Here is a 26,005-nt window from a genome sequence, read left to right as displayed (position 1 = left end):
AAATGACGATTACAGGTATGTCAATAAAGTCATTAAAAGGAAATTGAATAATTTTTGAAAGGAGCAATTGAAAAGTATGGGGGAAAGGGCAAGGAAATGGTAGAAAGCTTCATTGAAAAACTAGTAAGATCTTCTGTAGAAAAAAATTCAATGATTCTGTTAACTCCATGACATACTTGGTACTAATTCCACTGATTGTGTCAAAATTGCCAAGACCCTATTCACTAGAAAACTTAGTCACTTATAAACTGTTGATTAGCAGGTCTTACAAACTTTTATCAAGTATTTTGTTGTTCCAATTATGCAGACTTAACTTATTCCCAATCACACTCCTTACAAAGTCATTTTGAGAAGTCATGTTTAATAACATACAGAGTAAAAAAACCTCCACTTACCTGTAAGGTTTTTGTGGAAGGATGCTAATTCGAGTCTTGTCTAGAATTTTCTTCAGTTTGTTTCGTCCTGTCACTGTGTTTGCCTTAGCTTTCTTGCTTGCTTTCTCTAATCCAATCACCTGTTCAACATCTACAGCAAGATCAGGGATGGAGTACCGGCTACCTTTCTTATCACCAATTTTGGGTAAATGTGGAGCACCATTTTTCTTTTCTTCTGCAAGTCTAGACAAAAGTTCTTTAAATACTGTGGGAGAATTATAAAATTAAATTAGCCAAAAACTGATCACTAATCATTTATTTGATTTAACAAGCAAAGAGAAACAAAACAATTTAGAGGAGGCAACAAATTCTGTATAGTTTTGCATTTAGCATATGCCAGCAGTTCCTAGAATGAGTTGTAGTCCCAATTGGAGTTGCAGAAATATTGAATGGAGTGACGTGCTCTCCCTTCTTTGCACCAGCACTGGGTCCTGACATTCTCAGATGCAATTACATATTTTAATGCTATCCAAATTTTTCCCATGACTATATCCTTGATGAAAGCCCACCTCCCTACATGTGAAGTATTCAAATGTGCAGAAGAAAGCAGAATTATAGTACCTTCTAAAACAGGGCCACCCAGTACAGAAACAATCTGGGATTTCATTCATGCACTAGCTGATAGTCAACTTGATGAGCTAAACTTTTATGCTATGTTTTATTGAGCAGAGTCCATTGCTGAAAGGATTTTGGCATTCATGATCATGATGTTTTCACATGTCTCTGAACTTATTATTGGCAAACTCCCTTCAACCGTCGGTCAAAACTTTCAGTGATGCTCCATTTTGGCCCCTATGCTACCCTCCATGACTGTGTCTATAATAAACATTATTGTACAAAGACTAAATTTGGCCACCATAGAATCATAGAGACCCTACAGTACAGAGAGAGGCCATTGGGCCCATCGAGTCTGCACCAATCACAGTCCCACCTAGGCCCTACCCCCATATCCCTACATATTTACCCACTAATCCCTCTCCCTACGCATCTCAGGTTACGGAGGGGCAATTTTAGCATGGCCTATCGACCTAACCCGCACATCTTTGGACTGTGGGAAGAAACCGGAGCACCCGGAGGAAATCCACGCAGACACGAGGAAAATGTGCAAACTCCACACAAGCAGTGACCGAAGCCAAGAATCGAACCAGGTCCCTGGAGCTGCGAAGCAGCAGTGCTAACCACAGTGCTACCATGCAGCCCAGATCAATAAAATGTAGAATCAGGATATTTTTGTCTTTTGGCCCAAGCCTTTAGATCCATATCAACTACCTTGTTAAAATCACATGCCAATGGAAAGCATACAACTAGAGCCAGGAGATAAATTATGGACCTCTAGTTATGGGCCCCTTATTTCTCACCCTCTTTGACTCTCCCCATCAACCACGCTTTTTACACTTTCAAGATTCATCAATCAATTAACCAAACAATTATAGAAAGGTCCTGGTAAAATGATAACTCCCATTGTTGGCATCTGGTTATAAATACAGCCTAGACATATGCAGCTATACTAGCAGTGGCAATGATATCATGCAGCTTTAATTTGTGGGCAACCTCACTGCAAATATTAAACAAACCAGGGAGCATATACTGTACTTTACCAGCACTGTGAATTTGAAAGGAAAATATCCCACTCGTTATTTATAATACTGCTAAAGATAACACTGATTTTGATGACTGCCTCAGCTCTTGACAACATGCTCTGTACATTGCATCATATGGTCAGAGTGACAGTAAATTCATCTTCAATATTTGCAACACAGGTAAACCGCACAAGAGAGGCAGCACAGTGGTACAGTGATTAGCACTGCTGCCTCACAGAGCCAGAGACCTGAGATCAATTCCAGCCTCGGGTCACTGTCTGTGTGAAGTTTACACTTTCTCCCCATGTCTGTGTGGGTTTCTTCCGGGTGCTCCGATTTCCTCCCAAAGTCCAAAGGTGTGCAGGTTAGGTTGACTGGCCGTGCTAAATTGACCCTAGTGTTAGGGGGATTAGCAGGGTAAATGAGGGTTAAGGGAATAAGGCCTTGGTGGGGTTGTAGCTGGCACAGACTTGATGGGCTGAATGGCCTCTTTCTGTACCGTAGGGATTCTATGATTGATCTTTTCCATTCTATGAAGTAGAAGACTACCTCATACTAGGATGCATATTATTCAATGTAATTATTTCATACAAAGAATGTTAATCAGTTATGTTATCAGTAATCTCATTTTAAGAACATAAGAAATAGGAGCAGGAGTAGGCCATCCAGCCCTTCGAGCCTGCCCCGCCATTCAATAAGATCATGGCTGATCTGTCGTGGCTCAGTTCCACATTCCCGCCCTCTCCCCATAACCCTTAATCCCCTCGCTTATCAAAAACCCATCAACCCACGTCTTAAAAATATTTAGCGAGGCAGCCTCCACCACTTCAACGGGCAGAGAATTCCAGAGATTCACCACCCTTTGAGTGAAGAAGTTCCTCCTCAACTCCGTTCTAAACCGCTCCCCCCCCTTTATCTTGAGGCTGTGCCCCCTAGTCCTACTGTCCTTTCTGAGCGGGAAGAGTCTCTCCACCTCTATCCTATCCATCCCATTCATCATCTTATACGTCTCAATGAGATCTCCCCTCATTCTTCTAAATTCTAACGAGTACAAGCCTAGCTTATTCAGCCTCTCCTCATAGCTCAACCCCCTCAACTCCGGTATCAGCCTAGTAAACCTCCTCTGCACTCCCTCCAAGGCCAAAATATCCTTGTGTAAGTGCGGCGACCAAAACTGCACACAGTACTCCAGCTGCGGCCTCACCAATGCCCTATACAGCTGCAGCAAGACCTCCCTACTTTTATATTCAATCCCCCTCGCTATGAAGGCCAGCATCCCATTAGCCTTCCTGACCACCTGCTGCACCTGCAAGCTGGGTTTTTGCGACTCATGCACAAGGACCCCGAGGTCCCTCTGCACCGTCGCCTGCTGCAGTTTTTCGCCACGTAAGTAATAGTCCTTCCTACCATTATTCCTACCAAAGTGGACCACCTCACGCTTGCCAACATTAAATTCCATTTGCCAGTTCCTGGCCCATTCGCCCAGCCTATCTAGATCCTTCTGCAGACTCTCCACACCCTACGCACAATTTGCCGTTCCACCAATCTTGGTGTCATCAGCAAATTTCGACACCCTACACTCGGTTCCCTCCTCCAGATCATCTATATAAATGGTAAATAGCTGAGGCCCCAGCACCGACCCCTGGGGCACTCCACTAGTCACCAACCGCCAATCCGAATAGCACCCATTAACCCCCACTCTCTGCCTCCTATTTGACAACCAATCCTCTATCCACGCTAACACCCTTCCCCCCAACTCCATGCCCCTTTACCTTCTGCAATAACCTCTTGTGAGGTACCTTGTCAAACGCCTTCTGAAAATCAAGACAGACCACATCCACCGGCTCTCCTCTATCCACCGCCCTAGACACATCCTCATAGAACTCCAATAAATTTGTCAGACACGACTTCCCCTTAACGAAACCGTGCTGCGTTTGCTCTATCAAGCAATTCCCCTCAAGATGCCTCGCTATTTCCTCCTTGATGACGGATTCTAACATTTTACCTACAACAGATGTTAAACTAACCGGCCTATAATTCCCTGCCTTTTGCCTGCCACCTTTCTTAAACAACGGCGTAACATTAGCCGTTTTCCAATCTTCCGGCACTTCCCCGGAATCCAGCGATGTTTGGAAAATAACCACCAAGGCATCCACTATCACCTCCGCCATTTCTTTCAGAACCCTCGGATGCATTCTATCTGGTCCTGGGGACTTGTCCACAATCAGTCCCTCCAGTCTGGCGAGCACCGCCTCTCTAGTAACAATAATGTCATTGAGAACCTCCAGTCCTACCACCTTTCCATCGCTAACACCCGGCAAATTATTCACGTCCTCCTCCATGAAGACCGAACCAAAAAAGTTATTCAAGATCTCAGCCACTTCCCCATCCCCTACCACTAAGTCCCCCCTCTCATCCTCTAAGGCTCCATTTTAAGGATGATGTCTCCTCAGGACCGTGAGATTTTGTGATGAATCTTCATGTGACTCAACCAGTCAATGCTTGACCCACAGATCTATAGGCACATGGTGACAGTGAAATAGTAGTGTAAGATTTGCTTCCTTTTCTTTCCTTCTCTGCCTCATCATTAAGGTATCTGGACTCAAAGCAAGTTGTCACTTTTTTGAACAACAGGTAGCAAGCTGCTCCCAGTAATTAATGTTGATGCTGTTGTCCTTAAAGGAGAGCGTGTGAATGTCTTTGAAACATTTCTGTTACCCTTTCCTGGAATGTTGAGCGTTTGAGAGTTGAGTAAACAGAACATGGTGGTGGAGATGCTTTACAGCCATTTGCAAAATGTCAAATCCATTGTCGTTGATTTTACAGGGGTTTCGCCTGAATGCTTGAGGACCTGGCTTCAGGAAGGACACCAGCATTTGTTCAATGGTAAACCCGCTGAGTCAGAAGGTGGAAGCGGATACTACTAATGGAATTTCTCTTGTGTTTACTATAGAAATTATCATTTTATACCATTGCATAATTTTTTTAGTCACCCATATTATCTTTGTTGGTCTTACAAATTGCAGCTACTTACAAATTGCAAATATTAAAAATATTCTTAAAACAAATGGATCGTGTAAATTGCATCAATGAAACTGTCACTCCATTTAAAACCTACCAAACAAGTTTGTTTTCACAGTGATAGACAAATGAGTATTGTTCCTAAGAATTTCCAAAGCTTTGGGTAGTTGAATATTCTCAAAGTTTTGCCCATTAACTTCCATTATCTGTAAAACAAGATAGCCTTTAGTTTTCATTTGCACCAAACGTGCAATTAAACTTCAAAACAATGTCACGCAAGTTAAATGTTCATTCCTGCCTTCTATTTGCTCTTTTGGAACTGTTATTTGTCAGCAAGAAAAACTCAAAAGCCAATGTAATTCTAAAAGGAGGTCATAGCTAATCAAACAATAAAGAATGTCAGAAGTGAAGCTTACTGTAACTTTTACTTTATGGGAATAAAATTCTCCCAGTTGAAAATGTAAGTTTGAAGATGGTGAGATAATATCAGAAGGCTGGCTGCACAACATGTTCTTTCTAATGCTTTTCTTATATTTCCAAAAATATGTTTAAATTAATACTTCTTCAGCACTGTCACCCTTACACATCCAAGGAAAGTTGATTTATAAGTTCACTTTATGATCGCAATATTAGTACTTCTAGAAATGGAAGGAACAGTTATTCCAAGATGGCGCTGAAGCGTGTGCTTGCAAGCTGTGCCCAGCATACCTTCTAATTCTCTTTTACGCTCGTTCCTTGCTTCTAAAACTTCATTCTAACTCTTTTAAACTCTCTAACAATGCTTTAATTCAATATCTTCTTTCTCTGCATCCTAACTATGACTGTGACACTACCTTCTGCACTCTCTCATTTCCTTCTCTATGCATGGTATGCTTTGTCTGTATGGCACGCAAGAAACAATACTTTTCACTATATGCAAATACATGTCACAATAATAAATCAAATTAAATCAAGGTACCAGCTTTCATTTCATAAATGCAGGGACGTGGGCCAACTTTGTCTACTGATCTAGATCAGTTCTAAATAATTAAGAATTAGTACTAGTCTTGCACAAATGACACTCAATCCATTAACAGCCTTTGCCAATACATAACTGACAAGGAATTAAGAAACAACAGGGAAAATTGAAGGCAAAGGAATCTGCAGGCAAGTGACAGAACAGCCAGCACACAAAAGCTTTTCAATGGTTGCTAATTGGAGATGGCACTACATAAGATGATTGGAATGGTTCCCCACAGTGTTACTCCACAGGACCATACCTTATTGTCCATATTGCAGCATGACTTAAAAACAGAACAGCTAAGTTGATGCCTGCACCTGACAGGCATTAATGGCTGTGCCAATCTTTTGCGGCATAATGGAGTATGAAGCTGCACATTTGGATGAACACAGATCACCGCTTGCTCAACCCATCCTGCTTTGCATCACTTTATTGATTTTCCAGTAAAAATTAGGAATGGCACAAAGACTGGTGACAAGTGCCGGAAAGACGAACTAAACAGGCGAGAAATGGTCTTAAAAGTAGCTGAATATCTATTATCTTATTTGTTCATTCATACTTATTTTCCTATGCAATTCAGTTTACAAAGACAGAAAAGGCATTTTTCTATCATCTACTTCCTGGGAATGTACAAATGTACAAAAAGGGCAGGCACCCAGCAAAACAGATCTTTGGCTCTTTGTGTCATACGATTGTGAATTGGTGCATTGACAAGTTGGTAAAATAAAAATCAATCCTTACTTGAGTACATAAGTGCTTTCATTTCTTTTTCAAATGTCAGCAAACACCAGTCCCCAAATTTTCAAGACCTTAAAACGTGTATATCCTTCTGGATGTTAACTTGTTTTAGTAAATAAACTTTAAAGTGAAACACTGGAATCTATAATCAGATGTTGACACTTTGCTGATATAAACCAGATAAGGCTAAGGGTTCAGGCAGGGGGGAACTGAAGATTAAGGTTTCAGGGAGAAGTGATTGGAAGTTGGGAAGTCCTAAGGGAGGGTGGTGGGGGTTTTGGTAGTCAGAGAGTGGTAGTAGAGTGGTGGGGGTGAATCCTTTGGGGGAGGGGTTGGGTGGAGTCAAGGGATGGTCACAGAGCTGTGGGGGGAGCGCTGTTGGAGGCTGGTGAAGAGAAGGGGGAATGCTGTGGAAATTTTGATTTGTCACATGTATTAACGAACAGTGAAAAGTATTGTTTCTTGCGCGCCATATAGACAAAGCATGCCATTAATGGAGAAGGAAAGGAAAGCATGCAGAATGCAGTGTTACATTCATAGCTAGGATGTAGAGAAAATCAACTTAATGCACAGTTAAGTCCATTCAAAAGTCTGACAGCAGCAGGGGAGAAGCTGTTCATGAGACAGCTGGTACGTGACCTCAGACTTTTGTATCTTTTTCCCAACGGAAGACAGTGGAAGAGAGAATGTCCAGGCAAGTGGGATCTTTAATTACGCTGGGTGCTTTGCTGAACAGTGGGAAGTGTAGACAGAGTCAATGGGTAGGAGGTTGGTTTGCGTGATGGATTGAGCTACACTCGCGACTTTTTGTACTTCCTTGCGTTCTTGAACAGAGCAGGCATTGAGGTCCCATTAAGTGTCAAGGGTGTGGGGCAAGTCCTAAGAGGGATGGGGTTAGTGCAATAGTTACCCAAAAGTTAGAAGTGCTTTTTAATTCTTCTAACTTTTTCTGGGTAATAACTGATATAACACATCTGGAAACATTCAAAGTTTGCGATGTAGGTCACATTTTCAGAAGGTTCCCAGGGTAATTGCCCATCAGAAGTTTGCAGTTCCTGGGCAACTGCCATGCAATTCTTACTTAGGAATCTCTGTAGGGGAGGTGGGTGGCTCCCCTAGCACATCTGATGTAACCCCCAGATATGTTGCCCTGTAAGCAATGGTTGATTATTAAATGGACACAACGGAATCTAACTATAAAAAAAGGGTCAAAAGTTCAGTTAAATATTCTTGGGTTCTGATGGGCTGCTACAGATTCATATAATCTGGTACATCATCTGGATCATTAATTTATTGATTAACACTGCGTTATCAATGACACATTTAAGTTTGCATTTGAAAAAGAGAGTGTGCCAAACAATAAAGTCAGAAAAACTCTTCAACAGCAGCAAAGAGATATGCAACTTTGTTACTTATGTCCTATGCAGACAATTTGATAATTTTGCTGGCAAATCATTTTATTTAAAAATTAAAAAGGAAGAAAGACAAACCTGATCACCCCGTTTCAACCCAGTTTCAGTAGCTTTACTACCAGGTTCTACGCTGTCTATGAAAATCCCGAATCCTTTCTCAGTGCCTCCCAAAAGGATGAACGGCAAAGGGGCTTCTCGTGATGGCTTCATTAGAGTTATTAACCGCCGCTTGGCCTTAGCTGCGCAAGCTATGTTCAACAACCTAAGGTGACCACCCATTTTCTACACAACATAAACAAATATGAATTAAAAACTGAAATTCAACTTTAATTGTTTTTAAGAGTTCAAGAAGCAATAGAAATAATCAAGTTACTTACTTGAAATGAAATAACTCACCTCTCGTTCCAAATTGTTTTCAAAATCTTCTAGAAAAGTGGTCATTGCAGAATTTCCTTCAAAATCATTGAAATGATTGTTTACCCACAGTAATACTACCCGTGTAACCTGTAAAGTGATCAGAGAATTTTTTTTTCCACTGTTAATGGCATTGCACGTGACATAGTAATAAGCCAAGAAAGAAATCAAAACTGTGTACATCAAACTTTATTCTTTTTGCTTATTTTAAAATGGACTTTCGCTGAACCAAAAGTTGCTGAACTACCTGTTCCAAAAATCTCTAACAGCAGTTATAAAGACAAGAAAATGCAACTCTGATATTTGTGGAATCTCATGCCTCATTGTAAGAATGCATTATAATCACAATACTAGGGGATTTTCAGACATCAAAACTCATTATTTCCTGCAGAGATGCTAATAATCCATCTCACACCCCGGACTATCAAGGTTCATCTTTGAAATAAAATGGATGTAATTTCAATCTTGACAGGTTTACTCCTCCAGCACAGTCATTCAGTCTATCAAGACAATAGTTATCCAAAACAGGTTAATCAATATAGATAAAAACAAAATACTGCAGATGCTGGAATCTGAAACCAAAACAGAAAATGTTGGGAAATCTCAGCAGATCTGACAGCATCTGTGGAGAAAGAATAGACCCAACATTTCAAATCTGGGTGAGTTTTTTTTAAAAAAACAATTCCAGAAGCTTCATGGTCATTATTAATCAGGTAAACATTTTATCCCAGATTTAAACTTAAATTCCCTCAACTGCTATGGTGAGATTTAATCTCATGGGGGCGAACTTGAGCCCAAACTCTCCATTCACTGGGGAGATAGAAGAGCACCCGAGATTTCAGTGCTGGGGTTGGGCAGGGGGGGTGGGGGGTGGTGGTGGTTATTTCTTGGTCTGATCAGAGCAGCCTTTAAAATGACACCCTGAGAGATGATCTCAGTGCAGCTAGCTTTACTGATGTGTTTAGACCCCAGCCCTCAAAACAACAGCATGAAACACACTCCCCCCATTTTATTTTGACAAAAGTGCCACAAAATCTGGCTAGAAAAATTGCCTGTTTCTCTGGCGTAAAACACGATGGTTTTCAATCAGACCTTGACACACTGCCATTTTGTGGAACGATTCCACCCCATATCTTTGGAGCACTAACTCAAACCTCTGGAACACTAGCCCAATAACATTATCCGATATTGCCATCCTGCTCTACAACATCATCAACAATGACATGAAACATGCAAGCTGGTTAAGAACAGGATGGCATAATTCCTCCAAATGGTTGTCAAGTGACTGAAGGATAACTGATTACCACCAACACTGCACAGAGGTGAAAATTATACATATGCAAACAATAACTTGTAACAAACGAAAATTGTCTCAAGTCAAATAAACAGCATTGTAGATTTTGTCTCTGTCAAACAATATCCAAGGCTTAATATCAAAGAACCTAACTATAAATGAACTTTTTTGTCCCTATTTCTGCGTCACTATGTTTAGTAACTCAAAGGTACCAACTGGATTTTACTCTGGCTCAGCTGATAGCATACTCATCTCTGAATCACAAAGTCCAAAGTTCGAAGTTCAAGTTCCATCCCAGAGCTTGAACACAAAATCATGGCTAACACACCAGTGCAGTACTAATGGAGGCGTCTTTTGGATGAAAAGCTCCACCTATCTGTTCCATGGTGGATGTAAAAGATCCCATGACACTATTTCAAAGTAGGGGAATTATGTTCTGGCTGATATTTATCCCTCAATCTATGTCAGAAAAAACAAATTACCTGGATGTTATTGTTGTTTGCTGAGTGCAAAGCAGCTACTGCATTTCTTACATTACATCAGTAACCACATTTTAAAATGTACTTCATTTGCTGTAAAATGCTATGCGATGTCTGATGGTTGTGAAAAGTACAATATAAATGCAAATCTTCCTTTGTCTTTTTATTAACAGTTGGTGAGAGGAAAGATTCATCAGCTAAAACAAATTACTTGTTAGGTGTTGAATCATTATGAATTTAAAAGCCAAGTCCTGCATTGTTAATTTTGGCTAACCTTGTCCCTGAGACTTGGGTCATTGAACCACTCCAGCAATTTCATCCCAACATCCATTGGGCTTGATAAGAAGGTCCTGTAGGTTAAAAGAAAATCTTCTATATATGTGGGATCCACCACTGAATGCTCTTCCACCAGGTGCATTGTTAACCGTTCAGCCGTTCCCTAACAAAGCAATGGAGAACAGTTCATTAGAAAAGTTACATCTACTGACCACTAGAGGCGCATAATTAGCTTTCAGAAATACAGTGGGCACGATGAGCATTTTTTTTATACCAGTATTTGTACGTGGTGTGTTTAAACATTCCTTTACTAATTTTTACGTAATTAATTACCTTTATGACTATATGCCCTTTCCGGGTTCCTGTACGATCCAACTCTCGATGTTCTTTTACCATAACAATCTCTCCCTCCTCCTCAACTTTCTGCATATTCTTTTCTACCTGGTTGAGGATTCGACAATAGTCTTGCTGGGCTATGCAAACAAACTGCCAAGGAACACAGAAAATGTTTCAGTATTAGGCATATTTGCAAATGCTACCTATACTTATTTATACAGACTAAGAAATAGATTAACCTATAATATATTCAGTTTAGAGACATAGGAATACTTTCTGCTGTACCACATCTGAATCAATTAACAAAAATTCAATTTTACGAAATGTTAAAAATTTGCTTCAATGTTCCCACTCTATAATAAGTGGTAGTTCAGCTCCCCAAAAATGGCAGGAAATTATTTGGAAAGGTGGGGGCACTGAATATACAGCATTATGGTATCATTCTGTGTGTTCTACCCATAATAAGTTGAAAGTAGAAATTGTTCTTTTAAAATACATGCTTACGAGTACAAAAGAGAGAGGCAAAGGCATTTGATAAGTGCAAATAAAGCTGAAATACTCTAAATATGAGTTCCTTAAATTAGACATAGAATTACAGATTAGTAAGAGTAACAAAATCTCTACAAGGAGAAAACTACTTGATTTTATGGTGAGGTTTTCACAATTTATAATGAAGAATCTAGTTAAGATCAAATAAAATACATCTAATTTACTTTATTATATATTACAAATTTATTATGAATTCTTTCAACTAAAATTTGCATTTATTTCACAAAATAGACATCTTATACAACTCAGGCTGAATTAATTTCTTCCCAACATACGATTACAAAATTGAAACTGCGTTATTTGAAAATGTTATGACAAAAAATATTTGTACTTACAAATCTTGAGAAGAATTGTTTACGTAAGAACATAAGAAATAGGAGCAGGAGTAGGCCATTTAGCCCCTCGAGCCTGCCCCGCCATTCAATAAGATCATGGCTGATCTGTCGTGGCTCAGTTCCACATTCCCGCCCTCTCCCCATAACCCTTAATCCCCTTGCCTATCAAAAACCTATCAACCCGCGTCTTAAAAATATTTAGCGAGGCAGCCTCCACCATTTCAACGGGCAGAGAATTCCAGAGATTCACCACCCTTTGAGTGAAGAAGTTCCTCCTCAACTCCGTTCTAAACCGCTCCCCCCCCCTTTATCTTGAGGCTGTGCCCTCTAGTCCTATTGTCCTTTCTGAGCAGGAAGAGTCTCTCCACCTCTATCCTATCCATCCCATTCATCATCTTATATGTCTCAATGAGATCTCCCCTCATTCTTCTAAACTCCAACGAGTACAAGCCCAGTTTACTCAGCCTCTCCTCATAGTTCAACTCTCTCAACTCCGGTATCAGCCTAGTAAACCTCCTCTGCACTCCCTCCAAGGCCAAAATATCCTTGTGTAAGTGTGGCGACCAAAACTGCACACAGTACTCCAGCTGCGGCCTCACCAATGCCCTATACAGCTGCAGCAAGACCTCCCTACTCTTATATTCAATCCCCCTCGCTATGAAGGCCAGCATCTCATTTGCCTTCCTGACCACCTGCTGCACCTGTAGGCTGGGTTTTTGCGACTCGTGCACAAGTACCCCGAGATCCATCTGCACCGTCGCATGCTGCAGTTTTTCGCCAAGTAATAGTCCTTCCTACCATTATTACTACCAAAGTGGACAACCTCACATTTGCCAACATTAAATTCCATTTGCCAGTTCCTGGCCCATTCGCCCAGCCTATCTAGATCCCTTTGCAGACTCTCCACACCCTCCGTGCAATTTGCCGTTCCACCAATCTTGGTGTCATCAGCAAATTGCGACACCATACACTCGGTTCCCTCCTCCAGATCATCTATATAAATGGTAAATAGCTGAGGCCCCAGCACCGACCCCTGGGGCACTCCACTAGTCACCAACCGCCAATCCGAATAGCACCCATTGACCCTCACTGTCTGCCTCCTATTTGACAACCAATCCTCTATCCACGCTAACACCCTACCCCCAACTCCATGCCCCCTTACCTTCTGTAATAACCTCTTGTGAGGCACCTTGTCAAACGCCTTCTGAAAATCAAGAAACACCACATCCACCGCCCTAGACACATCCTCATAGAACTCCAATAAAATTGTCAGACACGACTTCCCCTTAACGAAACCGTGCTGCGTCTGCTCTATCAAACAATTCCCCTCAAGATGCCTTGCTATTTTCTCCTTGATGACGGATTCTAACATTTTACCTACAACAGATGTTAAACTAACCGGCCTATAATTCCCTGCCTTTTGCCTGCCACCCTTCTTAAACAACGGTGTAACATTAGCCGTTTTCCAATCTTCCGGCACTTCCCCGGAATCCAGCGATGTTTGGAAAATAATCACCAAGGCATCCACTATCACTTCCGCCATTTCTTTCAGAACCCTTGGATGCATTCCATCCGGTCCTGGGGACTTGTCCACAATCAGTCCCTCCAGTCTATCGAGCACTGCCTCTCTAGTAACAATAATGTCATTCAGGACCTCCACTCCTACCATCTTTCCATCGCTAACACCTGGCAAATTATTCACGTCCTTCTCCGTGAAGACCGAAACAAAAAAGTTATTCAAGGCCTCAGCCATTTCCCCATCCCCTACCACTAAGTCCCCCCTCTCATCCTCTAAGGGTCCAACGTTCACCCTAGCCAGCCTCTTCCTTTTTATATATTTATAAAAACTCTTGCTATCCTTTTTTATATTAAGCGCTAGCCCAGCTTCATAGTTTTGTTTGATACAGCACACGCAGCACGGATTCGTTAAGGGGAAGTCACGTCTGACAAATTTATTGGAAATCTATGAGGATGTGTCTAGTGCAGTGGATAGAGGGGAACCGGTGGACGTGGCGTTTCTTGATTTTCAGAAGGCGTTTGATAAGGTGCCGCACAAAAGGTTGTTACAGAAGGTTAGGGGGCATGGAGTTGGGGGTAAGGTGTTAGCATGGATAGGGGATTGGCTGTCAAATAGGAGGCAGAGAGTGGGTATCAATGGGTGCTATTCGGATTGGCGGTTGGTGACTAGTGGAGTGCCCCAGGGATCGGTCCTGGGGCCTCAGCTATTTACCATTTATATAGATGATCTGGAGGAGGGAGCCGAGTGTAAGGTGTCGAAATTTGCTGATGACACAAAGGTAAGTGAAACAGCAAATTGTGCGGTGGGTGTAGAAAGTCTGCAGAGGGATCTAGAATAGGCTGAGCGAGTGGGCGAGGACCTGGCAGATGGAATACAATGTAGGCAAGTGTGAGATTATCCACTTTGGTAGGAATAATAGTAGGAAGGACTACTACTTACAGGGTGAAAAGCTGTAGCATGCTACGGTGCAGAGGGACCTGGGGGTCCTTGTGCATGAGTCGCAAAAACCCAGCCTGCAGGTGCAGCAGGTGGTCAGGAAGGCAAATGGGATGCTGGCCTTCATAGCGAGGGGGATTGAATATAAAAGTAGGGAGGTCTTGCTGCAACTGTACAGGGCACTGGTGAGGCCGCAGCTGGAGTACTGTGTGCAGTTTTGATTGCCGCACTTGCGCAAGGATATTTTGGCCTTGGAGGGAGTGCAGAGGAGGTTCACTAGGCTGATACCGGAGTTGAGGGGGTTGAGCTATGAAGAGAGGCTGAAGGGGGATCTTATTGAGACGTATAAGATGATGAAAGGGATGGATAGGGTAGAGGTGGAGAGGTTCTTCCGCTCAGAAAGGACAGCAGGACTAGAGGGCACAGCCTCAAGATAAGGGGGGGGGGGGGGCAGTTTAGAACAGAGTTAAGGAGGAACGTCTTCACTCAAAGGGTGGTGAATCTCTGGAATTCTCTGCCCGTCAAAGTGGTTGAGGCTACCTCGCTAAATATATTTAAGACGCGGGTAGATTGGTTTTTGGTAGGCAAGGGAATTAAGGGTTACGGGGAGAAAGCGGGAAAGTGGAACTGAGCCACTTCAGATGAGCCATGATCTTATTGAATGGCAGGGCAGGCTCGAAGGGCTAGATGGCCTATCCTGCTCCTATTTGTTATGTTCTTGTAACAGAAATTACTGTAGGCAATAGTGGAATAATACTCAGATAATACTCAATGCAAATAAGCTTAATTACCTGGCAGTCATCAGCCTTAGTTTTCATCACTCCTTTCATGTACTCTTTCTCCAAAGTAGGAGAGACACCAAAGCTATTGCCCATGCACAGGATTTCGAGCCTTCCATCAGGATACGTGACTTCAACAGAACCATTTAAAATGACTGACCAAGAATCAAGCTAGTACAAAAGAAAGCACCAAAAACACTTTCATTACCAATAAATTATACTAACAAAATAATCAAAAATACATTTCAGGTAATTCATTCTTTTAAGATTGCAATTTTATCGTAATTCTTTCTACTGAAAGCTAACTTTCACAAAAAATGTCTTATACAAGTAAGACTGAACTATTTCCTTCCCAAAATTGGATTAATTACATTTTCAGTGAATAAACAATCTATTGAAACCATGCTAGTTGCAAAATATCATTACAAAATGCCTCACATTTATAGTTAACAGAGATTACTGCAGACAAACAATTTTTAGCTTATTTTGCAATATATACTGGAGATCGCAACATATAAGGTGACCTCATGTTTTCAGCCCAAAAATGCACTTGCATATACTTGGTGTATAAACTGAACCCTCTTTTCAGCCACGATATACTATTCTTGGCTTATTAGTCAGCCAGCGCATCTTCCAGACCATACACAATACTACCCAAGTGCATTGGTGATAGAAGAAGTAAATGTTTATTGTGGTGGATGGGGCGCCAATCAAGCAGGCTTTGTCTTGGATGGTGTTAGGTTCCTTGGTGCATTCATCCAGGCAAGTGGAGAATATTCCATCGCATGCCTGGCTGGTGCCTAATAGATGGTGGAAAGATTCGGAGAGTCAGAAGGCGAGTTACCCACTGCAGAATTTTCAGGCTCTGACCCGCTCTTGTAGCCACAGCACTTATATGCTGCACCAGTTCAGTTTCTGGTCTAGTAGGGATTCAGCGATGGCAATGTAATTGAGTATCATGGGGGAAATGGTTAGATCCTTTCTTATTGGAGATGGTTATGGCCTGGAATTTGTTGGGCCAAATGTTGCTTCCCAGTGCAAGCCTGGATATTGTCCAGGTCTTGCTGCATATGTATACAGACTACTTCAATGTCTGAGGAGTCACAAGTAGTACTGAACATTGTGCAATCATTCACTAACATCCTTAATTTTGACCTTATGAGGGAAGGTCATTGATGAAATAGATGATAATGGTTCAGTGTAGGACACTGCCCTGAGAAACGTCTGCAGTGATGTCCTGGGACTTAGATGATTGATTGATCTCCAACAACCAGAGCTATCTTCCTTTGTGCTAGGTATGATGACAACCAGTGGACAGTTTTCCTCCTGATTCTGATTGACTTCAGTTTTGTTAAGCTATCTTGTTGCCACTTGGTCAAATGCTGCCTTGATGCCAAGGGCAGTCACTCTCATCTCACGTCTTTTTCCAAGAGCTGGAATGGTTGCTACGAGAGGACACAGGTTAAAGGTGCTGGGGAGTAGGTACAGAGGTGATATCAGGGGTAAGTTTTTCACTCAGAGGGTGGTGGGTGAGTGGAATCAGCCGCCATCGGTGCTGGTGGAGGAAATTCGATTGGGTCTTTCAAGAGACTTCTGGATGAGTACGTGGAACTTAATAGAATTGAGGGTTATAGGTAAGCCTAGTAGGTATGGATATCATTGGAACAACTTGTGGGCCGAAGGGCCTGTTTGTACTGTAGTTGTTCTATGTTCTCTTTCATCCATGTTTGAAGCAAGGCTGTACTGAAGTCAGGAACTGAGAAACCCTGGCAGAACCATTGTCAGTTAAGCTGGATTTCCGTGCTGTTAGCCACTGCATATATTACCTTTATTTAAAAACGAATGATTGTGGTATCATTTTGCTGCACTCATTTAATCACATTTTTCACTGTTGTATATGTTCTATTATCTGCATAATTCATGAAAATCGATAGCCTTGGGTCTGTTGGATTTCTTTATGGAAATATAGCAAATGGAAGAACATGATCTAATAGATACAATTTATTTGAATTTTCCCAAAGAGATTTGATTATGGAAGATTTAAAATAGTTAAAGCATATCCCATTAATGGAAAATTAATCAGCTGAACAAAAAACCAGTTTAACTCCAGAAGCCAGATGCCTAGAATAAGTGAAAAAGCTCTAATTGCCAGGTACACTGGCAATCCAGTGTAGTTTATTGTAAGCTCCTACTTTCCTCCTTTATAATTTCATTCTTTTAAAAACATACTTTGCTTGCCTTTCTATGTTTTAATTGCATATCTACTTTTAATGATTTGTGAACTTTTCCCATTCAGATTCTTATTTTTATATGAGGTGGTGGCCACTATTCCTCCTAGTCAAATGCACCACCTCAAATTCTATATTAAAATCAAATTCACATGGAACCTTCATTAGGCCAAACAGAATACTGTGCATAGTTCTAGGTTTCATATTACAGAAAAAAAAGGACATGGGAGTAAGCATAACTAAGACTCTGATGCCAGAGAAGATAAAGTTGCCATAGTCCCAGATGATCATAGGCTTCTCTCCTCTTTGAGATGGAGAGCTAGTAATGACTTAACTTGATATCACAACACCTCAGGCGAGGGGCAAGGTTTAGAAGGTGGCCTTTCATGAATAACCTCGGCTGGAATGAGAATTGAACCTGTGCTGTTGGTGTCACTGCTTCACTAAGCAACTGTCCAGCCAATTAAGCTAAACTGATCAGAGAAAAGATGATGCAACTATCAATAGAGACTGAATAGGCTAGGGATCTTCAGAAAAAGATTTGAGAGGTGACCTGACAGAGGTCTCAAAAATTATGCAGCGATTTGATAGGTTGGGATGAAGAGAAACTAAGCTAATTGTAATCCTCAAAGTGGGGTGGATTTAGACTCAGTCAAAATTTAAAATGAAAACATTTTAAAGTTATAACCCAACCAGCCTCAAACCCATAAACCCCATCATAAGCCTGTTAGGCTGATGGCCTGTGCTGCAAACTTCCCTGTAATTCTAATAGTATGGAAATGCCCACAGTACACCTAACAGATTGTTAATTTTATGACTCAGGCCAAGGAGTGAGAAAGCTGAGGAAATGTGACCTCTAGATTGTTCTTACATACGTCAAAATTGTAATCAGCTGCACTAATAAAGTTTTAGCAACAGGTTGTCCATCCCCCTGACAGACTGTTTGCTGCTCCATTATGGGTAATGATTAACATCGACACCATCTTATTTAGATTAGCTAGAGTGATATATACACTAATTGAACTTATTATGCACATCTTTTTAACATGCATTGTCCACAAAATGGCATAGGCTGTCAACAGAGCAGAATCTTGTACAGACTTAATCTGTCCAATCCATCTCGCTATAAAATATTAGTCATGATGTGGAGATTCCGGCGTTGGATTGGGGTAAACACAGTAAGAAGTCTCACAACACCAGGTTAAAGTCCAACAGGTTTATCTGGTGGCAAGAGCCACTAGCTTTATGGGATATATTTTATAGTTCTAAATTATGTTGATCAGTGGACAAATTCACAGAAATAAGATGTGCAAAAAAAGTACATTTTGTTTCAAAGCTAGAAAGGAAATGTATTAAAATGGTCAAGTATTCATTTGAAACTTTGATTAATTTCCTATAATGCAAATTGTCAACAGTTAACTCTCTGATGTATCACATCAAGTTCAGCAAAATTACCAACATGTATCTTATTGGTGACAAATAGGACTTCTAGAGTCAAGTTCTTTAATTGGAGCTAATTTTCAAATTTATATTGTGAAAGGAAATCTGTGGACACAAATTATGACTTGACGTTGTAACTTTCCAGTTCTTACATCAGAAATCAAAGTTCAGCAAACCACTGAAGATACACACCTCTTCACCATCATTGAGTACTATAGTGCCTGCCCGCTCCACCACTGCAAACACCATCACAGCACAAAGTTCTCTTCTGACTGACATTGTCATGTTAGCAAAAGCTGGGAGCTGATGCATGAATTCCAACAATTGTTCTGCATGAAAAGACAAAAACACAAAATTAGACTTCTGAAAACAGAAAGACTCAGCAAATATTCGGGAAACTCAAATCATTTACTCCCTTTACGAATCAGCTCACAAGCTGGACCCACAGGACAAAAACCAATTCGAAAAGAGAAAATGCTAGAAAATCTCAGCAGGTCTGACAGCATCTGTAAGGAGAGAAAAGTGCTGATGTTTCAAGTCCAGATGACTCTGTCAAAAATCAATTCTCTGCTACAGAGTACTGAAATATTAGTTTACAGATTAATAGACTACACAGTACTTTATTTAAAAATTACTCATGTTGGAAATATAAAAGCAACAGTTGAAAATATTTAACATATCAGGCTATAAAGTGTCTAATCAAATATTAAAGTGTCATTCCTCAAGTTTACACTTACAACGAAGTTCAATGTAAGAGACCGAGGACAAAAAGGTCAGTGAGAGTAGGGCAAAGATTATTCTCCTAAATGTCATGCAGCTGGAAGTCACGCTTGGATTGGGAAATTTTTAAAATTTATTGAAGGAATGTTTGCAGACAGGCCAGCATTTATTACCCATTCCTACCAACCCACAAGGTGGTGATAGCAAGCCACCTTCTTGAACTTGTGTACTTATACACGGAATGCTGGTAGATTTGGCTTTTCTTTAGCAGCTTGACACAGATTGTAAAAGCTTTTACATGTATACAAAAAGACAGAAAGTAGCTAAGTAAATGGTGACCCCTTTGAGACTGAGACAAGAGAAATTACTGTTCAGCATGAATGATGTGGGTATGCCGGCGTTGGACTGGGGCAAACACAGTAAAAAGTCTGACAACACCAGGTTTAAGTCCAACCGATTTATTTGATAGTAAACTCACAAGCTTTCGGGGTTAGACCTTGGGTTCATGTCGCACTATCTGTAACCCCCGTGACTTGCCTGGGTTTGCGAAACCTCACTTACTGTACTGTCTGGAGACAATACACATCTCTTTAACCTGTGATCAGTGCTCCTTCCACTCACACTGTCGGCCACTTTAAGACTTGAACAGCAGGTTAGGTGTAAAGATTCATGTTCTAATCAGTAATCTGTAAACTGTCTGTGCTTTACATGCTCTGTCTGAGGCCAGAACTCTCCATTCACCTGACAAAGGGACTAACCCCGAAAGCTGGTGAATTTACTATCAAATAAATCGGTTGGACTTAAACCTGGTGTTGTCAGACTTTTTACAGCATGAATGAGGCATGGATTGGAGCAAACTGTTCAGAGTGTTAACCAAATGGGAGGAAAGAAAATTGCCAAGTGATGCAACAGGACAAGGGGCCCTATTTTACCATTTTGATTCGAAGTGCTGGGTGGATTTGAAACTGGGAGTGTTTTAGATCCGACTTTTAGACCTGTTCTTAGGCGCTCCCTTACGCGCTCTGCCTGAAAAGATATCAGCAATTCTGAGTTGTGTTGCACAAGCCTGTGGGCTGGACTTAACGCTCCCAAAATCCTGCAGATCCAATTGGCGCCTCCAACTGCGCATGTGCAGGAAAAAAGTGAATGCTGTTCCCCTGCTACATTGCTCCCAGGCCGGATAATGCCTCCTTCTAGTCCCCACAGGTATTGCCTCACCCCTACAACATTACTGACCCCCTTACCTCCCCCCACCCCCTCTGCCACGATGGCAGACCCTTCCAACCTCAGGCAGAGTGGCAGCGGACTCCCCATTCCTCCTTACTGGTCTCAAGACAGAGTGGCAGTGAACCCCCCTTCCCCCCCCCACCCATCTCAAGCAGAAAGCCGTCCAACCACCCACCTTTTTCACACCAATCAATCTCAAGCAGAGCGCCATTGGGCGCTCGACATTTACCCCCTCACTAACTGCAGCATCCGAATCGGACTCTTGTGGAGCATGTCTTTCACGCCGATTCTGGATGGACGAACACGGTGGTGAAGGGGGAAGTGCTGGTAAGATTGAGCATGCAGCCCATTAAGTCAATTTCAATGCATGCAAACGCAATTAAATGACCATTGCACCTGTTTTGGGCGCAGTCCCAATTGCGGCCATTTTCGGACCTTGTTAAAGGAGGAACCGGTGCAGAAGCAGGTGCAGATTGCGCTACTTTATGCTCAACTTTACCAAGTTTTTGCGCCTGAAAATGGGTGCAATTTGATGGTAAAATCAGGCCCAAACAGTCATGTGGGGTGAACATAATGGTAAGCGTTTAATATAAGCTAACTATAAATTTTTTTCATATAATTAGCATAAAAAATTAAAATTTGTCAATTTATCATATAATTCCAAAATGTTAATTAATCTGATCTAGGGATGAAATTAAAATTAAGCAACAGGTTATATTAACAGTATAAAGAATTCTCATTCTCTTCAGTAAATCAAGATCTGAAGTATACAGAAAAAAGTTAAATACAAACATTTTAAGTAATAGAATATAGAACATAGAAAACTACAGCACAAACAGCCCTTCAGCCCACAAGTTGCATTGATCATATCCCTACCTACTAGGCCTATCTATAACCCTCAATCCCATTAAATCCCATGTATTTATCAATCTCCCAATAAAACAAAGAAACATCAACAAAAAGGAAATTGTTGTCAAATGAGTAGTTAATCAACCTTTATTTAATTAAATCTCAAGTTTAATGGTTTAAAATATAGATGCAGGACAGGACATCTCAGTTCCCAGGAATGCACATCCATGTGGGAACACCAGGCCAAATCTTGAGTCCTGGACAACCATGTGCAGAAGTGCCACCAGGTTTGACCCTTCGTCAAAGTTGTATTTTGCTTTTATTTTACACTTATTAGATGCTTTCGAAGTATGCTCAATATTACCAACCACTTCCAATCTTTTGTTGTTTTTAATTATTGCCACTTAAATTCTTCTCATTTTTTTAAGCTGTTGCCTGATCATATCAGCCCCAGCCCTTGGCCCAATGATCTTCAGTTGCTGCATTAAGGCCTTCAATCCAACACAAGGTCAGAATTGGAGATATTCACTAATAATCGCACATTCACGATCCTTCAGATAACAAAATAAATCCATGCCCGCATACAAAAAGCATTCAGGCTCAGGTTCATAGAATCCTACAGTGCAGAAACAGGCCATTTGGCCCATCGAGTCTGCACCAACCACAATTCCACCCAGGCCCTACACATTTACCCCCGATCCCTCTAAACTATGCATCCCAGGACTCTAATGGGCAATTCAGAATGGCCAACCAACCTAGCCTGCATATCTTTGGACTGTGGGAGGAAACTGGAGCACCCTGAGGAAACCCACGCAGACACAGGGAGGATGTGCAAACTCCACACAGACAGTGACCTGAGCCGGGATTCAAACCAGGTCCCTGGAGCTGTGAAACAGCAGTGCTAACCACTGTGCTACCATGCTGCCCCACTACAGGTTGTGAAGTGCCAAGGAACATTTATGCCACAATCACATCCCCATAACATTCAACAACATTATTTTTCCAGCTTCCCCACCATCAAAAACTTGGTAGTCACCAGTGACCAGAAACTGAACTGGATCAGTCATATAAAAACAATGGCTGTAAGAACAGGTCAAAGACTGGATATTCTTGAGGCAAGAACTTACCTCCTAACTCCCCTGTTTGTCTATTATCTGCAATGCACAGGGCAGGAATGTGATGGAATACACTCCACTTGCCTTGATAACTGCAACTCCAACAACACTCAAGTTTGACACCATTCACGCTAATACAGCTTGCTTGACAAGTACCCATTTATCATCAAAAAAATCCACTCCTTCCACCTCCAAATGCAGCATGTACTATTTACTAGATGCACTGCAACAACTTGCCAAAATTAATTCGAAAACCATTAGCTCTGTCAACTAAATGACAAGAACAATTTGAACAAGGGGAACACCATTACCTTCAAGTTCATTGCAAGTCACAAATTATCCTGACTTGGATACATACTACCATTCATTTATGAACGTCAAGTCAAAATGAGAAATTTTCCCATCCTGCACGCCATTGGGATCGTAGCAGGCAGGGGTAGGGAATCCATACAAAGGTCTGTTGACTTTGGGTGGGATTTTCCAGTTTTGGGGCAATTGTGGCTGTAAAATTCTGTCCAAAATCTTGGAACTCCATACATAACAGCACTATGGGAGTATCACACGGTTTGTACCAGTTCAAGAAAATGGAGAACTACCACTGTCTCAAGGGCATTGAGAAGTGGACAATGAATGTTGGCCTTGCCAGCAGTGCCCATTTCCAAAGAAAAGATTTGAAAATGTCTCTGATGTAGTTCCATTATGTCACTCGCTCAAATTAAGATACGCTACTCTGCATTTTAAAACTACAGTTTTTGCCTGTGGCCCTTAAAAAAACTGTCTGCCTTAGTGTTGTAATTTAGTTTTGTGTTATAGATCAGGCTTGTAGGGCTTGACTCTTGAATTTTAGTGAATTCCCTTTTATGAATCTCAGAGGACTCTGGATTGCCTGAGCCCATAATTTCACTCATCAATTGGAAAACTTTCAAGTTACAAGTGAGCCAGCCCCACCGGGAATTTTAGTAGTGATAGGTCTATTAAGAGAGGCAACTGCAGAAATGGCCAGTATACCCCCAAAATTTTGAATATTCAGACATCCTATCCCTGAACTTTCCTGGCATAATTTTATTTTTTGTGTGGTTTATTCTTGATGCACTTTGCAACATAAATAGTTAAACGTTCTTAATGAACTGGTCTGATGTTAATTTCCCTTTTTTGTTTACCCCGTCCCAGGGCCAGCCTTACTTACCGGTTTATTTTCTCCCTCACCATTCTCTTTATCCCCTTTTGCAAAAATACCAGTACCAGTCTAGTTTAGGTGAAACCCACCTCATAAGAACATAAGAAATAGGAGCAGGAGTAAGCCATCTAGCCCCTCGAGCCTACCCCGCCATTCAATAAGATCATGGCTGATCTGTCGTGGCTCAGTTCCACATTCCCGCCCTCTCCCCATAACCCTTAATCCCCGTGCCAATCAAAAACCTATCAACCCGCGTCTTAAATATATTTAGCGAGGCAGCCTCCACAACTTCAACGGGCAGAGAATTCCAGAGATTCACCCACGCTTTGAGTGAAGAAGTTCCTCCTCAACTCCGTTCTAAACCGCTCCCCCCCCCTTTATCTTGAGGCTGTGCCCCCTAGTCCTACTGTCCTTTCTGAGCGGGAAGTGTCTCTCCACCTCTATCCTATCCATCCCATTCATCATCTTATATGTCTCAATGAGATCTCCCCTCATTCTTCTCAACTTTAACGAGTACAAGCCTAGTTTATTCAGCCTCTCCTCATAGTTCAACCCCCTCAACTCCAGAATCAGCCTAGTAAACCTCCTCTGCACTCCCTCCAAGGCCAAAATATCCTTGCGTAAGTGCGGCGCCCAAAACTGCACACACTACTCCAGCTGCGGCCTCACCAGTGCCCTATACAGCTGCAGCAAGACCTCCCTACTTTTATATTCAATCCCCCTCGCTATGAAGGCCAGCATCCCATTTGCCTTCCTGACCACCTGCTGCACCTGCAGGCTGGGTTTTTGCGACTCATGCACAAGGACCCCGAGGTCCCTCTGCACCGTTGCATGCTGCAGATTTTCGCCATGTAAGTGATAGTCCTTCCTACCATTATTCCTACCAAAGTGGACAACCTCACATTTGCCAACATTAAATTCCATTTGCCAGTTCCTGGCCCATTCGCCCAGCCTATCTAGATCCTTCTGCAGACTCTCCACACTCTACGCACAATTTGCCGTTCCACCAATCTTGGTGTCATCAGCAAATTTTGACACCATACACTCAGTTCCCTTCTCCAGATCATCTATATAAATGCTAAATAGCTGAGGCCCCAGCACCGACCCCTGGGGCACTCCACTAGTCACCAACCGCCAATCCGAATAGCACCCATTGACACCCACTCTCTGCCTCCTATTTGACAGCCAATCCCCTATCCACGCTAACACCCTACCCCCAACTCCATGCCCCCTGACCTTCTGTAATAACCTCTTGTGAGGCACCTTATCAAACGCCTTCTAAAAATCAAGAAACACCACATCCACCGGCTCTCCTCTATCCACCGCCCTAGACACATCCTCATAGAACTCCAATAAATTCGTCAGACACGACTTCCCCTTAACGAAACCGTGCTGCGTCTGCTCTATCAAGCAATTCCCCTCAAGATGCCTCGCTATTATCTTGCAGGAAAACAGTCTCTTCCCACCCTAGAACTTGTCCCAAAGCACTAAGAACCTAAATTCTCCCCTCATATCCAGACATATAATAGTTTCTTGAAATTTCCTTATTAGTGTCACAAGTAGGCTTACATTAACACTGCAATGAAATTAGTGAAAATCCCCTATTCGCCACACTCTGGTGCCTGTTTGGGTACACTGAGGGAGAATTTAGCACAGCCAATGCACCTAACCAGCATGTCTTTCGGACTGTGGGAGGAAACCAGAGCACCTGGAGGAAACCCATGCAGACAAAGGGAGGACATGCAGATTCCACAGAATGACCCAAACCAGAAATCGAACCCAGGTCTACATGTCCAAAGATCCTTAAAGGCAGCTGGAGAGGTAGCTAATGTGGGTAAGAAGGCATATGGGATACTTGCCTTGATTAGCTGAAAAGTAGAATTTAAGAACAAGGAGATTATGATGGAGCTGCACAACATGCTTGTTAGGCCACAACTAGAGTAGTGTGTGCAGTTCCGGTCGCTACACTAAAGGAAGGATGCGATTGCACTAGAAAGAGTGCAAAGGCGATTCACCAGGGTGTTGTCTGGGCTGGAGCATTTCAGCTATGAAGAAAGGTTTGATAGGCTAGGGCTGTTTTCCTTGGAGCAGAGAAAGCTGAGAGGGAGACATCATCAAGGTATACAAAATTATGAGGGATATATTTA

The 26,005-nt window shown here is 41.9% G+C and overlaps 1 protein-coding gene across 7 annotated transcripts in view; it reads right to left on the bottom strand.

The window, feature by feature from the left end:
- rapgef2b (Rap guanine nucleotide exchange factor 2b) overlaps nt 1-26,005 on the bottom strand; it is a 438,644-nt gene that overhangs the window by 94,685 nt on the left and 317,954 nt on the right. For all 7 annotated transcript variants that reach the window (XM_080193478.1, XM_080193477.1, XM_080193480.1 and 4 more), the window contains 8 exons: nt 18,963-19,099; nt 15,115-15,273; nt 10,982-11,134; nt 10,647-10,811; nt 8,582-8,689; nt 8,264-8,467; nt 5,133-5,241; nt 396-639 (listed from right to left, as the gene is read on the bottom strand). In XM_080193478.1, the coding sequence (XP_080049604.1) occupies nt 396-639; nt 5,133-5,241; nt 8,264-8,467; nt 8,582-8,689; nt 10,647-10,811; nt 10,982-11,134; nt 15,115-15,273; nt 18,963-19,099 (1,279 nt within the window). The remainder of the gene's footprint in view (nt 1-395; nt 640-5,132; nt 5,242-8,263; nt 8,468-8,581; nt 8,690-10,646; nt 10,812-10,981; nt 11,135-15,114; nt 15,274-18,962; nt 19,100-26,005) is intronic.

This window comes from Carcharhinus amblyrhynchos, chromosome 1 (assembly GCF_965287045.1).
Source record: "Carcharhinus amblyrhynchos chromosome 1, sCarAmb.v2.hapA, whole genome shotgun sequence".
Classification (NCBI taxonomy): Eukaryota; Metazoa; Chordata; class Chondrichthyes; order Carcharhiniformes; family Carcharhinidae; genus Carcharhinus; species Carcharhinus amblyrhynchos.
Note: the sequence above shows the minus strand (reverse complement) of the source record. Positions and strands in the feature narration are given on the sequence as shown.